General features: G+C 38.1%; 1 protein-coding gene across 9 annotated transcripts in view; it reads left to right on the forward strand.

Moving 5' to 3' along the window:
• The first annotated feature begins 153 nt into the window (after window positions 1–153).
• Window positions 154–16,621, forward strand: part of LOC132692426 (alpha-fetoprotein-like) — a 53,045-nt gene continuing 36,577 nt past the window's right edge. For 8 of the 9 annotated variants that reach the window (XR_014137585.1, XR_014137586.1, XR_014137588.1 and 5 more), the window contains exons 1-6: window positions 154–272; window positions 1,441–1,492; window positions 1,633–1,774; window positions 3,109–3,320; window positions 13,315–13,447; window positions 16,463–16,560. Coding sequence is in view for 2 of the 9 variants with exons in the window: in XM_060654865.3 (XP_060510848.3) it covers window positions 188–272; window positions 1,441–1,492; window positions 1,633–1,774; window positions 3,109–3,320; window positions 13,315–13,447; window positions 16,463–16,560 (722 nt within the window). In the remaining 7 variants the exon portion in view is untranslated. The remainder of the gene's footprint in view (window positions 273–1,440; window positions 1,493–1,632; window positions 1,775–3,108; window positions 3,321–13,314; window positions 13,448–16,462; window positions 16,561–16,621) is intronic. The other variant, XR_014137587.1, reaches the window with a different exon arrangement.

Genomic DNA, 16,621 nt, shown 5'->3' on the forward strand with positions numbered 1-16,621 from the left:
GCCATCTATTAACAATATTTCTTCATTGTCATGAGATTCTTAAATTTTATCAGGGTCGTCCTGGCCTGGAAAAAATATTCACCAGGAAAAGGTTAATTATTAATAGTAATTACTTGAAAAGAGTATAAAAGGATTCTTCATTTTTTTCAGGTGATAGAGCACCTTCTTTAAAGGTTCATCTAAAATAATGAAGAATCTTAGACCCATATGTTTTCTTGTTTTCTTCAGCTACGTTCAATGCCAAACTCTACAGAGAAGTTTACTAGCTGCAGGTAGGGATCCTATTTACATTCTATATATCCCATGTGCCAGGAAGTAAAGGCATAGCAACTACTTAAATATGTATGGAAAGGTTTATCTTTCTCAGTGCTCATCATTGTCAATAGAGTCATTGGAAATGGCTAGAAATTAATTTGTGGAACGGATGCAGAAAGAGAACTAACATATTGAGGCAACACACACAGGAAGATCTCGTTTTAGTCTTACTTCCATCCTTGGTGATGGAATGATCCATTTCAAACTTGTATTTGAAATCGGATAAATGATTTTGGATAAAGTAATTGCATTTATAGTAGCAGGAATAATATTATGATCTATCTTCTTCAGTACCTATTCTGTGGCAGGCACTGTGCTCGGTGCGTCACACATGTTTCCATTTAATCCTAACAAACATCCAATGCGGTAGAGTTTATTTACATTTTGTAGATGGAGAAGCAGCAACTTTGAGAGCTTAAGTAATTTTTCCAAGACCACAGTCAGTATTAGAGCTAGAAGTTGAACTCAGAGTAACTGACTCCAGAACGTTTCTCTATATTAACAGGGCAAGTAAATAACAATGATTTCTTTATTTAATAGGTAGCTGCTAAGCTCTTTAGGAGCTATTAGTATAAGCAGAAGGTATTGTTTTCAATAGAGAACGTATGTGTGTGTGTGTGTGTGTGTGTGTGTGTGTGCGCGCGCGCGCGCGTGGTGAGTGGAGGTGATAAGAAAGATAAAGTTGATGAGTAAATCCAAAATGGGTGAGATAATGTCTTTGCCAAATGAATCCTGTCAAAGTGCTAATGTTTGTATGTTTGCTACCAATGTTAAACCTTAATTTTCTTAGCATTCCTTGGATGTTCTAGTAACTTCTAACATAAAGAGTTAAATAACCAAATCACATTAATTAATTCAAGTGTGTCAACACAAGTACACACAACTTAATGGGAGGCCAATGACAGATTTTGAGTACACAATATATTTGAACAGAAATAAGTTATTCACAGAATGCAGTTTAAACACGAGTGAATATAAATTCTGGTAATGTGTTTTAATTTTTGAGGGCAAATGGAATTGACCTGGAAATTCATAAGTGAAAAAAATATACATTTCAGAATTATACAGGGAGATTTCAATTTTGAAAATATCCTCTTAGGCAAATAAAATCTCATTTTTCTTCAGCCTTGAACCACACTAATAGCCAGAATTATCTGCAAGAGAACTTAAGAGACATGTGAGTTGTATTATTGATATTCTTTTGTCTGAAATTTGAAATCATACTTATTCTGGAGGGGGTAGGGGGCAGTGATCTCACAACGATGGGGGAAGAGTTTTGATTCTATCTTTAGCACTCTCACAAGTGTTCTGTTTCAGTACTAGCATTATGGTTGCTCAGTTTCTTCAGAAATCAACTTATCAAGAAGTACAAACCATAGTTGAAGAGTTGGTAGATCGTGCAGAGAAGTGCAAGGTCCTCAAGCCACAGGAATCACCGTCCGAATGCTCTCACCAGTTGGTAGGTGAATTGTGTTCTGTCTTTCTCTCTCCCTTTTTTTTTTTAAACCGAAATTCCAGCCAGAAGGTGTTGTTATGAGGTGGGGTGCTGAACAATTAGGTAGGGGATTTTAAGGCAGCGATGTGTACGTGAATCACACTCAAAATGTAAATTTTATAGGTTTATAAACCTATAGTTTTTCATTTCATTGCTGGGAGGTCAGACTCAGAGAACAAAACACTCAAGCGACTATTATAACCTAAAATGCCAATTTGTTCATTTAAATTGGTTGTTCTTCTGCCTCTGGAATACTATTGTCCAACATCCTTATACAAAGGTAACTGGGAAATCAAAGTACTAATTTAAAAAAGTTTCTAAGAGAATATGAAAAAGAAGAAAGAGGTGAATATTATTATAGGCTCCTTTTACCAGTTAGTAGGAAATCTTGGGGACTATTACTATCTCATAAAGTATGTCTGTCTTGTAATTAGTGAATTCTTGATAAACACTAACAACATATTTGTACAATCTACATATTTTATGGATCACTTACCTCATGCCAAACACTTTAAACTACAAGTCAGTGGTTTTCTTATTTCTTGGGAGGTTTTTATTTTTAAGTCCATCTTCTTGGAGTTAAAACTCACCTATCTTTTACTAGACTCTAAATAGACAGAAAAATTATCAGTCTTAGGAGAAACACACTTTAAATGAAATGCTTCTGCCAATGACTAGTCTCACTTACTTTATAGTGATTACTTCTTATTTCTACTTCAAAAGATGGCCTTTTTTTTTTTTTTTGCCTTTTTCCCCTAAATCTAGAAATGTATGTCTTTTGAGGTTTACAGCATCCCACACATTTACTGCCACTCAAAGGTATTTGAAAACTAACTAAATTAGCACATTTTCATTTGAATATTTGACATTGAATACACACTGCCTCAGAGTTGCATTCTTAAAATAACTTCCCATGGAAACCAAACTGAAAATAATTAGGAAGCAAGGAAAGCAAATTACCATCTATTTCTTGGTGGATAGTTCTCATAAAAAAATACCTGAACTTCGTTAGGCTCTGTAATTTTGGCTTGTGTTTAATACCTCTTAACAACTATATGAAAATGAAGCAATTACATAGGAAAGGAGAGAGTGATGAATTCCTTTGGGCCCATGTCAGCATGTAGGACTTTAGACTTCAAAATCTAAAAGCTTTTTCTCTAAAGAGCTATGTCCAGGGACTGTTAAATACAAGTTGTACACTCAGTGGTCTTTTCCTGAAATAATTCTTTAACTTTCCTGTGGTTAAGGATGTAGATCACACATTTTTCACCTTTAAATTATTATTATTCCTCCTACAGATGACTACCTTCCTAGAGCATGTTTGTAATAACCAAGGAATGGCTGACAAACAGGAGTTTTCTGACTGTTGCAATATAAATAACAAAGCAAGACTCAAGTGCTTCCTATTATACAAAAAAGATGACACAGAATATAGCGATGTATTCCAAATTCCAAATCTCGAGCAGATCTGCGAGGTAGACAAAGAGAATCAAGCATCAGTGAAGGAGAGGTAAGTCATTTCTCCTTGCCATACTCTCTGAAGAAGAGTGTTTTCCATTTTGAAGACAGATTTTTTTTTAATATATGGGCTCTGACAACACAATGCTTTATTACATGGAATTGAAGTAAAGGTTTGAGCTACAATATATATTTTTCTCCCTCAGAATGACAATTACAGTCTTAGTGAATATACAGGTCTGTGTATAGAGGCATTAAAAATGACTAGGATGAAAAAAAATATTTAAATAAATTTTAAAAATGACTAGGACAATGTAAAGAACCCACCTCCTTATTGGTTAGATTAGTCAGACCAGTAGCAAATGATGTTACAAGGTATAGCAATCAGGCCAAGGATAATAAACAGAGAGTACTGGGGACAGAGAGCAGGTAATAGCTCTGGCAAGAGGCTGGCATTTGGGAGACTCATCAAGGGATAGCAGAGAGGGTACCTGATAGGCATGGAGAGAGCCTGTCATATGGAACCTAGGAATAAGTGACAATTGCAGATTAGACAGAGATGCTTTTCTATTCATAAAGTCTGATTCTATAATTCCCACCTGGAGTAAATAGCATTATAGCAAATGGATAGGCAAGGTCATATTTTCTTCTTGTGAGCATAGATGTCTATGTATGTGTGGTGTGAGCAAGTGACTGGGGTTTAGAGGCAGGTAACCAACGCCTAGAGAGATAGAAATGACAAGAGAAACACAAAGCTTCAGTTCTCAAGGAATGAAGTTTTGGCCATCTTATCAAGATAGGTTCAGACAATGGGAATAAGGCAAAGGTCTGATTGTTGATTCTAGACTGCAAGGAGCATAGTAGTGATTTTATTTCAGATTTTAGACATAAAATTTTAGACCACAGATAAACGAGCAGACAGGATGATTTGATGCTGAATAATACAAACTCCTTTAATTCACCCATATAAGGGCAGAATTGCCCCCAGAGATTACGAGCCTTCAAAAGGAAATTAATTGGCCCCAGCTACTTAGGTAGAAAGGACTAAGGTTGGGCAGGTTACAACTCATCTGACTTCAGGGGAAACCAAACGGGAACCAAAATAGGACCCAGCTACCTATTTACTGTAGTTCCTCCACTCTAAGGAGAAGTCTAAAATCAGGTTTGAGTTGAACATTCAGAGATTACGAAGTCTGACCAATACTCAGGCAGTGAATCTAGTCTCTTCTTGAGAATTTACAATGAAATCAATGTTAAGGAGTTATGTTATATGTTAATCTTTTTTTTTTTTTTGCAAGTTTTTATTCAATTCTAGTTAACATGCAATGTAATATTGGTTTCAGGAGTAGTATTTAGTGATTCATCATTTACATATAACATCCAGAGTTCATCACAAAAAATGCCTTCTTAATATCCATCACCCATTTAGCCCATTCCCCTGCCCCCCTCCCCTCTAGCAACCCTCAGTTTGTTCTGTATATTTAAGAGTCTCTTATGTTTGCTTTCCTCTCCTTTCCCCCACCTACCCCTTGTTCATGTGTTTTCTTTCTTGAATTCCACATATGAGTGAAATCATATGGTATTTGTCTTTCTCTGACTGACTTATTTTGCTTAGCATAATAAACTCTAGCTCTATCCACATTGTTGCAAAAGGCAAGATTTCATTTTTTATGGCTGAGTAATCTTTATATATATATATATATATATATATATATATATATATATACCACATCTTCTTTATCCATTCACCAGTTGATGGACATTTGGGCTCTTTTTATAGTTTAGCTATTGTTGATAATGTTATTTTAAACATCAGGGTACATGTGGTCCTTTTAATCACTATTTTGTATATGTTGAGTAAATACCTAGTAGGGCAATTGCTGGATTGTAGGGTAGTTCGAGTTTTAACTTTTTGAGTGACATCCATACTGTTTTCCAGAGTGGCTGTACCAATTTGCAGTCCCACCAACAGTGTAAGAAGTTCCCCTTTCCCTACATCCTCCCAACATCTGTTGTTTCCTGTGTTGTTAATTTTAGCCATTCTCACAGGTTTGAGGTGGTATCTCTCATGGTTTGGATTTGTATTTCCCTGAAGATGAGCGATGTTGAGCATCTTTTTCAGGTGTCCGTTAGCCATCTGTATGTATTCTTTGGAAAAATGTCTATTCATGTTCTGCTCATTTTTTAATTGGATTATTTGTTTTTTGGGTATTGAGTTTGATAAGTTCTTTACAAATTTTGGATACTAACCAATTTATCAGATATGTCATTTGAAAATATCTTCTCCTATTCCTATTCCTATTCTGGCTGCCTTTTAGTTTTGTTGTTTCTTTTGCTATGCAGAAGCTTTTTATCTTAAGGAGATCTCAATAGTTTATTCTTGCTTTTGTTCCCTTTCCTCCAGAGATATTTGCTTCCATGTGTTTTTTATTTCTTTGATTTCCTGGTTAACTCATTCATTCTTCAGTAGTAGGTTCTTTAACCTCCATTATTTGTGGTCTTTCCAAATTTTTCTTGTGGTTGACTTCAAGTTTCATAGCATTGTGGTCTGAAAATATGCATGGTATGACCTCAGTCTTTTAGTTGTTATTGAAGCCTGATTTGTGACCCAGTATGTGATCTATTCAGGAGAATGTTCCATGTGCACTTGAACAGAATGTGTATTCTGGGGCACCAGGGTGGCTCAGTCAGTCCAGTGTTTGAGTCTTGATTTCGGCTCTGGTCATGATCTCACAGTTGTGCACATCAGTACAGAATCTGCTTTGGATTCTCTCTCTGCCTTTTGTTTTGCCCTCCCACCCTCACTCATGTGTTGCACTCTCTCTCTCTCTCTCTCAAAACAAATAAATAAACTTAAAAAAGGAGAAAAGAATGTGTATCCTGTTGCTTTAGGATGAAATATTCTGAATGTATCTATTATATCTATCTGGTCCACTGTGTCATTCAAAGCCATTGTTTCTTTGTTGATTTTCTGCTTAGATGATCTGTCGTTGTTGTAAATGGGGTATTAAAGACCCCTACTATTATTGTATTATTATCAATGAGTTTCTTCATGTTTGTTATTAACTGATTTATATATTTGGTGTTATCAAGTTGGGGACATAAATATTTACACTTTTTAGATCTTCTTGTTGGATAGACCCCTTAATTATGTTATAGTGCCCTTCTTTACCTCTTGCTGTAGTCTTTGGTTTGAAATCCAGTTTGTTTGGGGGCACCTAGGTGGCTTGGTTTAAGCACCCAACTCTTGATTTTGGCTCAGGTCATGATTTTACAGCGATGAGATTGAGCCCCATGTCAGGCTCTGCGCTGAGTTTGGCACCTGCTTAGGGTCCTCTCTCCCTCTCTCTCTGCCCCTCCCCCCTCTCAAAGCAAGCAAACTTGAAAAATATTTTAAAAAATAAAATCTAGTTTGCCTGATATAGCTACGGCTACTCTAGCTTTCTTTTGACATCCATTAGCATAATAAATGGTTCTCCATACCCTCGTTTTCAATATGCAAGTGTCTTTAGGTCTAAAATGAGTGTTTTATAGGCAACATACAGATGGGTATTATTATTTTTATCCATTCTAATAACCTATGTCTTATGATTGGAACATTTAGTTCATTTACATTCAGAGTGATTATTGACAGATATTAATTTAGTGCCATATTATTATCTGTAAAGCCAGTGTTTCTGGAGATTTTCTCGGTTCCTTTCTAGTCTTTTGGCCTTTCTTTCCTACTCAGAGTCCCCTTTAATATTTTTTGCAGGGCTGGTGTAATGGTCACAAACTCTTTTAGTTTTTGTTTGTCTGGGAAACTCTTTATCTCTCCTTCCATTCTGAATGACAGCCTTGTTGGATAAAATATTCTTGGCTACATTTTTTCCCCATTGAATGTATCATGCCACTCCCTTTTGGTCTGCCAAGTTTCTGTGGAGAGATCTGATGCAAACCTTATTTGTCTTGCCTTGTAGGCTAAGAATTTGTTTTTCCCTTGCTGCTTTCAGGATTCCTATCTCTGCATTTTGCAAGTTTCACTATGATATGCCTTGGTGTTGGACAGCTTTTGTTGATTTTGATGGGAGTTCTCTCCTGGATTTGGATGTCTGTTTCCTTCCCCAGATTAAGGAAGTTTTCAGCTATAATTTCCTCAAACAAACCTTCTGCCCACTTCCCCCTCTCTTCTTCTGGGATTCCTGTGACAAGAATGTTATTATACTTTATGGAGTCACTAAGTTCCCTAAGTCTACTTTCATGATCTAATGTTTTTCTTTCCTTCTTCTTTTCAGCTTCATTATTTTCCATAATCTTATCTTCTATATTATTAATTAGTAATATAATCAGTAGTCTGATTCTTCCATCCTTGTTGTCAATACATTCAGTAGGTTTTTCATCTCAGTTATGGCATTTTTTTTATTTCAGCCTGAGTAGTTTTTAGGTGTTTTTTTTTTAATTTTTTTTAAACGTTTATTTATTTTTGAGACAGAGAGAGATAGAGCATGAACGGGGGAGGGTCGAGAGGGAGGGAGACACAGAATCTGAAACAGGCTCCAGGCTCTGAGCTGTCAGCACAGAGCCCAACGTGGGGTTCGAACCCACGAACTGCGAGATCGTGACCTGAGCTGAAGTCGGACACTCAGACGACTGAGGCACCCAGGCGCCCCAGTGTTTTGTTTTTTTTTTTTTTTTAATCTCTGCAGTAAGGGACTCCATAATGTCTTCTATGCTTTTCTCAAGCCCAGCTAGTATCCTTATGAGTGTTGTTTTAAATTCTGATTCAGGAATATTACTTATATCTGTTTTGATTAGATTCCTGGCCGTGACCTCTTCCTGTTCTTTCTTTTGGGATGAATTTCTCTGTCTTGGCATTTTGCTAGACTCTGTCTTCTGTGTGTTAGGAAATACCATTGCATTTCCTGCTCCTGAGGGTAATGGCTATATTAAGACGAAGTCATACACTGTATAGGCCTTGGTACTTCAAGAAGATTTTTTTGGTGTATGCCTGTGCACTTTGCTGTTATGTTTTGGCTGCTCTTTCCCTCAGATCAGTTCTCTGCAGAGTTTCTCCTTGCCTGCAATGGGAAGCGTTTGAACCTTGTCCAGTGTGTGGTGAGTTTTAACTAGGTGTGTTTTGGTGTGCTTGTTATAAACGGCTGGTTTCTATTTTCCCTAGAGCTGAAGTTTGTAGCACTCTATGATCAATAGACTTGGTGCATGTGGGAGGTTTGTGCTAGTCTTCTGGGGGAGAGTCTTGTTGCACTGGTTCTCAGGCACTCCTGTCCTAGTAAAGATGCACCTACAGGGCTCAGTGGGGTGGGGCTTGGGGTAAGTGGCTCCAGCCTCCACTGGGGGTGCTGTGCTGCTTATGGAAATCCATCTGTGCTGATGGGCTGGGGGGGAAAATGGCATCAGCTAGTTCTCTCATCCTGGACTGGGGAGTTTGCACCTGCTGCTGTTTGGGAAGCCCTCAAGAGAGGAGCGAAAAATCTCTGTTGTGTTTCAGGCTTCCGTCAGATCCTTGCATTCACCCTGTCTGCGTCTGAGCCAACTGCCTGCCTTGTGGCATAGTACTCTTGTGTTTTATCTCAGGCACGGGCCTGGGTTTCAAAATTCCAAATTTTAGGGACCAGGCATGACACAGACCCATGCTAATCCTCTGGGGGCGGGTCTTGTGCTGTGGCTGGTGTCAATTTGTCCCAAAAGGGCAGTTTCATGAACACACAGGGGCTCGGAGTTTATGGTGAAGCAATGCCAAAAGCTGACTTCCATGTTAGCTGCCTTCAGCAGGTGTCTCTGCTGCTGATTAATGGGGCTCCTCGATGGTGCCCACCATGTCTTTTGTCCCCTGAGAGGCAGTGCCACCTCTCCTAAATGCACTTCAAGAAAGGGAACTCTCTCTCCCAGTGTGGCCCAGAGGATCCTCAGAGCACCCTGTCCACTCCAGTGTCTCTGCCCTCCTCCACAGGAACACTGCAAAGCTTATCAGCCTCTACCCGGTGATGGCCCAGACTTCTAAAACTTCAGACATTGAACTCCACTGCTTGCAAAAACTGTGATGATCAGCCTCTCTCTTTTTCCCAGTCAATGGTTTTGGGGAAGTGTTTTTCTTGTGCAATCCCATGCATGCTGCTTTCTCTCTTTCTCTCTCTGCTCTCCATGATCAGGGTTCCTTCCCTTCCACAGCACCCACAACTCTTTTGTCCCCCAAATCAACTCTCCATAGATTCTACCTTCCACAATGTGGCCATTTCTCTCTCTTTAGATGTGTAGTTTGTTCTCTTAGTTCTCAGATCGATTTCCTGGGTGTTCAGAATGATATGATATTTATCTAGCTGTGCTTGATGGACAAGGCAAGCATAGGGTCCCCCCCCCACCCCACTACTCTGTCATTTTAACTCTCTTCCTATGATAATCTTTACTTATGTGCAGACAACTATGAATATTCAGGGGAAAAATAATTTTCTAACTACTTTTCTCCTAATTATAAGGCAATAACTTTACTTAATTCTCAACCAAGGAAACAGTAACGTATATATCAAAGCTGGAGTGAAAAGTCAGCTCTTTTAGACTTTTCAAAAGGTACATATAATATATGGATACACAAAACCATAGTTACTGTACCTTTGGATTATCTAAGAAAATTTCAATAACAGTTTTAATTATTGTAAGCTTCCATTGTATGTCTGACTATAGAACCCAACTTCCAGTCAAGCATGACCCCATGTTATCTTACAATAGGGACATTCCATTGTGTAAATGGCTGTAATTATTAGAAACCTTTTCCTTATACTAAATTAAACTTTGCCTTTGGAGATTTGAAATTAGGTTGGCTCATTTTGAATATCTTCCAAGGGAACTAAGTTACTGTAGCACAGTAATGAACTCTTAATTTAGCATGCACAGTAGAGAGCAGAGGTATTGAATGGCTTTGGTGAAATTTCATTTTGATCAAGAATTTTGCCTTATGTTGGGAGGCCCGGTATATGTTGATAATATCAGTTCTGCTCTTGTGTTTCTACAAGTTGGGCCTGAGAAACTCTGCTGATAGAAATCTATTGACTAAACTTCCAAGGGCTTGAGAGCCCCTTGGTGAGAATGAAGAGGATTTGTTTGTTTGTTTGTTTTCTGTTTTTGTTTTTGTTTTGCCGAGCACACACCTACTTTTCTAAGTCTTGCTAATGAATCATGTTCGGTTCTATTATTTGGCCTTTTTCTCCCCCTCCATGGTTTGTAGATGGTTTTTTTCCGTTATAGGTTTTTAAAGAGCAAAAGGATAGGCCAAATTTAGTGTGGTAGCAAATAAGCAAACAATCTCTAATTTTCAGCAGCTCAATATAACTTTTTTTTTTCTTCACTCATGCTATCTGTCCAATGTAGATTGGTAGGAGGCCTGATTATCACAGTCACTTAGAGACCTAGGTTGAGAAAGACCCAACACTTGCTTCTTTGATTCCTATGTCAAGGGAAGGGGCTGATAGTAAATCATGCACTGTTTCTTAAGCTTGTTTAGAAGAAATACTCATCATTTCTACTCAGACATCACTAACCAGCAAGTCACATTGTCATACCTCACTTCAGAGGGGTCGGGTATGTACAGTCCTACCACTTGCCTGAAAGGAGGGGAACTGGAAATATTTAGTAAACAACTCTAATGGCCACCATCTTGGTCCTCCACCAACAAGAAAAGATTTTGTACTTTTAACCAAAAGCAAATGTTACCACAAGATTGCTAAACACATCCGTTGTAAATAAGGTCTCTGTTTGGTTAGTGCTTCAGGTCTCCTGCAAAATCTCTCATCTTTCATTATGGTGCCATTATTCTCAATCTGGCCCTAAACTTCAGAAAGCAGCAAGAAATACTCTTCTAATGCAGTCACATGTGGATATAGTCCCTGACTCCAGAAACTCTAGCCACTTTCTTGGGTGTGATTTTGTTTTCTAGACCCGGTAACACGTGAGGATTTCTCTTCAAATATTTTAAGCATTTCCTTGGCCATTTGTCATGAAATATAATTGTTTTTTTCAATCATTTCAGGGAAGGCAACAATACCAACTTGTTGTTTGACTTCAATGGCTGCAGCAGCTGTGTCCTTAGCTGGTATCCCAAAAGAAACTGGAGTTAGAGAAGTTGCAGGAATAAAGATTTATGTGTTATCCAAGGAACTGGGGGCGGGAGGAAATTAAAACATGAACCAAGTCCCTGTTCTATCTATCATCTCCTCCATTATCCTTTTAATGTTAAAACCTGGTTTTCTGGTGTCACCATTTTTCTGGTGACATATGCCTACTTTATAGACATTACATCTTAAACTTTTATTAAGTTTTATAAAGTCAGGATGGACTAAGCTATTCTGTGGTCACAAGTAAATCCTATGTTTAGAAATAAATCCTAAAATCCTAAATATTGACTTAATAAAGATTTATTTCTTGTTCATATCACAGTCTAAATCGGGTAGTTCTCTTTGGTGACTCTTGAAGAGTCTGGCTCCTGGCTGAATCCTGAGCATGATTTTTTTCAGGCCTGGCAATTACAGATGACATTCCTCATGGGGTAAAGCTGTCATTCCCATTCCAGATTGGGGCAAAACACATTTCAGTCACTGAAGGAGTCGCAGTCAAGGACTCAGTCCCTTCCTCCCTCCAAACTGGCCATACTTTTGTGCCTAGCTTCATTCCTAGCCCAGGTGCCTCTATTGAAACTTTCTAATAGGGAGGGGGGGAGATGAAGGGAGAAACTTGGAGAGAATTTTGTGCATGTTAGCTCAGCATTCAGAGTTTTCCAACTCTCAGACCTTTCCCTTCCCCTTCCCCCCTGACCCAGTGTCCTTAAAACCACAGGGGCCTTTTGTTTGGGACTCCTTCAGGAGTAAGCCATCCTCACATCTGTGATGATCTACCTGATCCTTGACTGGTGCAGGTCCATGGGGTGGGGGTGGGGGGTTGGGAATGGACAAGGGGACAGGGTGGGGAGTCAGCACTTTCTCTGGTTTAACCTCTTGCTCATACTATCCTCGTAAGTGATTAAAATCTTAAGTGTTACTTTCAATTTGTTTTAATTGGCTGCTCTGACACTTTGAAGCTCATCTCTCTCTAACTTGGCTCAGTCCCTGACAATTCGTCTCCAAGCGGTAACTCAAGAATGCAAGACATTTCCATCTCTGTATTATCTGGAGCGTGTGTTTCCACGGTCACTGTGAGACAGAAAAGGAGAAAACAGGGAACTGTGCTAAGACATTAACAGCCACACCTCAAAGCGGTGTAGAGCACACTCATTCATATTTCATCATCCAGGACTCAGTTACATGTTCCCAACCTAACTGCAAGGGAGGCTGAAGTAAGACTCTCCCTGTACAAACAGGAAAAGAAATGAATTTGTGTGAGCCTCGAGACGGTTTTTGCCTGTAATGTCCTCTTGTCGAGTATATTTGCATGCGTGTCTGTGGGGTATTTGGAACAAACTTTGCACATATAGGAGATATAATTATAAGTGAAAGGCAGACCTGAAGCCCAAGCTCTATGAGTAGGAAGAATGAATAAACCTGAGAGGGAAATAAAAACTGGGGACTTAGTAACAAACCCAAATATTGAGGGGCACATCTTGGAGGGCAGTGACATTAACTTTCCTCGTCTAGAAAGAACTTCCGGATGATCTTGAGAGACTCCTCTACCCCCACCACTAGCTCCTAAATGTAATCCTCCTGCACCAGCTATACAATTGTGCATTTACAATTCAGTTTGGACTATTGAACTTTCTACCTTCCACTCCTTATATAAAAGCGACAGGTTTTCATTATTTTTTTCTTTCCCCACCAGCCTGGTAGTTACAGTTGGCCACTTCAAGGGCATTCAGGGAATGTCTGACTAACTTCACAGGGATCTGTCCATAGTGATGCGTGTGAACGTGTGATGCATTTATGTATACTGCTGCCTCATCTCTTTCACCACGAAATTCTAGAAGTTTCAGGTTAACAAAACAAAATGAATCCTAAGTTTTTAAGAGACAGTGTTGGCACATGTCCTTGAATTCTAAATTTCACAACTCCGCGTTTGCCACATTACAGGTACATTTATGAAACATCTAGAAAGCATCCATTCTTGTATGGACCTACTATTCTGACCATGTCTGCTTGCTATGAAACAGCTGTTCGGTCATGTTGCCAAGAAGAAAACAAAACTGAGTGCTTCCAGATAAAGGTAAAATATTTGTCAATTGTTATTTAGAGCCTTGTTATGCAAAGGGTGGACTGTGAACTGGCATCATACCTACCTCCTGGCAGCTTGTTGGAAATGCAGAGCCTGAAGCTCTTCTCCAAACCTACTAAATAAGATTTCATTTTAACAAGATACGTAGGCAATTCGTATTGTCAATAAAATCTGAAAGCATAATTTAGCATAGACAGTACTTCATTACAAATATTTAATATTCTAGTTACTATTATTGCATAACAAAGCACCCCAACATTTATTGACTCAAGACAACAACAATCATTTTATTCTCTCTCATGATTTCTGGGGCTCAGTTCGGGAAGGGCTCATCTGGGCTATTCTGACTCATCTTTCTTGTGGTTGTAGTCAGACAGTGGCTAGATCTAGGACTCTGGGGGACTGAAGCACCTGGCGGTTAGCTCAACACCTTTTTCTTTTCATATAATCTCAGGGCCTCTCCATGTGGTCTCTCTGCCCTGGCTAGCTCGGGATTCCTCACAGCATGGTAGCCTCAGGGCAGCTGGACTGCTTACAAATGGCCCAAATCTTCAAGAATGAGTATTATAGTGGATAAAGCAGAAGTTGTATGGCCTTTTATGACCTAGCCTCAGAAATAACTTCCGTCATAGTCTATTGGTTGAAACACCTCGCCGTTTTGAAGGGGACAGTATATATACTGTACCTCTTGAGGAGCAGATTGTCAAAGACTCATTGTAAGAGGAACACAGACGGAAGATATTGCTGCAGCCATCTTTGGAAAATACAATCTTACTGCTCTTAATTTTAACCATGTGGCCTTTTCTCCTTCATTGACTAGTTCTATGATAAAAGTACTTTGTATGCATGCTCATTACAGGTTCTAAATCTCAACATAAAATAACCATCTTTACTAGAAAAGGCACTACATGGATTTTTCCAAAGGTTGTGTTTAAATGAGTAGTAGTTTGATAATCATTTGATGAATTCCTCAAGACTAAATGCAGTGCTACTTTGTTCTGTTTTCTTTGGTTTTCTCAGTGCAAATTTATCTCATATTCCTCAAACCCCTATTTCTCTATTCCTCTACACCTATTTTTCCTATGGAGCTCCTCATCATTTATCTTGTGTGAGAAATTAAATAATGTATCTAAAGAGTTCTGGCATATGCTAAGTACTCAATAATTATAGCTATTATCATTAAAGCTATTTATATGTATATTTCTTACTTCCTTTACTATTTGTCCCCTAGTGACGCCTTCAGAAGCCAATTCTGAATTTTTAAGCAGGGCAGTCTTTTTTTTTCTTTTGGTTTTATATTAATTAAAGACAACAAAAATAAAAGATCGTGCAGTCTTATGTCTCATTACTTTGCATTTCTGAAGAATGAACTTTTTGTGGAGTTTAGTTTTTTTTTTTTTTTTTTAAGTAACATGCTTCCTCTTCTAAGTTACAAAGTTTTTTTTTTAATTTTTTAAATGTTTTATTTATTTTTGAATGAGAGAGACAGAGTGCGACCAGGGGAGGGACAGAGAGGGAGGGAGACACAGAATCTGAAGCAGGCTCCAGGCTCTGAGCTATCAGCACAGAGCCCGATGCAAGGCTCAAACTCACAAACCGTGAGATCATGACCTGAACCAAAGTCGGATGCTTAACCGACTGAGCCACCCAGGTGCCCATAGTTACAAAGTTTTCTTAATCTTAACCTTTCTCACTGGAGAATTTTCCTTAATGTAAAACATGCCCCTATAAGTTAGCTAAGAGTTCTTCCCTTCTCTCCCCCACTTTATGATCTTTACGGTATTGCTGCTTCCAGGGTGTCTGTTCCCAGTAGTTCTCGCTGCTTCCTCAGAGAAAATTCCATAAGCAAGTGCATAAAAATTGTGTCTATGATCAAAGAATGTGGTTTATGAGTTAAGTCTTCAGAGACTCTCTCATGAAGAAGTGTATGGGCTTGTTTGTATTAGATTTTAAATGAGTATAATACAACAAAATGACTAAAGTAATAATTATATGTGTAAGTATTATAAAAATATAATTAGCTACATTTAATCATAATTATTAAATTAAATTATAATTGTTTTGCCAGTTTTGTGGTTTGAATATTGCCTTTGTATGTATTTTCTAACTTGTTCTTAAAAATAGCACTGTAAGGTGCAGTTACCCAAAGTAAAAACAATCTATAGTCATTATAATTTCTTAAGTGAAAATATAGAACTGTCCAGAAATTTTAAAATATTACTAATATGCCCAGCATACAGAGATACCAATTTGGTGTATATCCTTTTATTCATTTTTCCACTCACAGATTTTGTTTTGTGCATTGTTGTGATCACACTGAATATATAGCTTTGATTTGAGATTTAAAAATGCCAAGTTTTTATTAAGAGTAAACATTTTGCCAAAATTAATATGCCATTATTTACCTTACCATCACTCTGCTGTTGAGACAGTTTGTCTCTAAATTTTTGCTCTCATAACAAAACATGCATGTTCTCATTTTTGCATAATTATGTTTTTATTTATTTAGACGAATTTTTTTGCGATAGTTTCCAAAGTAAAAATCCTAGGTTGAAAATGGCAAACATACTTGAGGGGTGGGGCGGGGGGGGACTCCATTAATATATATTGCAAAACTGGAGAGCATATATTTTAGATTTGCAATAGGAGACATGTGCCAGATGACAGAGCTGGTAACTTGAATAAAAATAAAACACAACTGTAAGACATTGTTGCAATTTATTCTAGTGCTGTCTGGACTTCTGCGTGCTCACCTTCTTGTCTTCTTTATATTCTAAAGGTTTGAGCTTCTAGACCAAGTGATCTCTGGGAAGTGAGATGCTATTTTATGAAATCAACCAACCAACCACGTTGTGCTTTTGGATTTGGTATCTTTTAAAGAAAACAATAAGGACTTTCTAATTTTGAGATACACAACTTTTACTTTTCTTTCTTATTTACTAATGACAAGATTAACTTTTTCTATTACTACCACATGTCTTTGATCCGTTGTTTTTCTGATTACAGTTGGAACCTATCAGGAAATACGTGAGAGAAATATCTTTGAGGCATCACCATTTATGTGAAATTGGGATTAAATTCAACCACAAAGTATCAAAAGCAGTGTAAGTTACTGATTGAGATACGTGAACTTTGTTGCTGTTGGATCACCCCATTTGATCAAAC

The sequence above is a fragment of the Panthera onca genome, chromosome B1, assembly GCF_046562875.1.
Source record: "Panthera onca isolate mPanOnc1 chromosome B1, mPanOnc1 haplotype 2, whole genome shotgun sequence".
NCBI lineage: Eukaryota > Metazoa > Chordata > Mammalia > Carnivora > Felidae > Panthera > Panthera onca.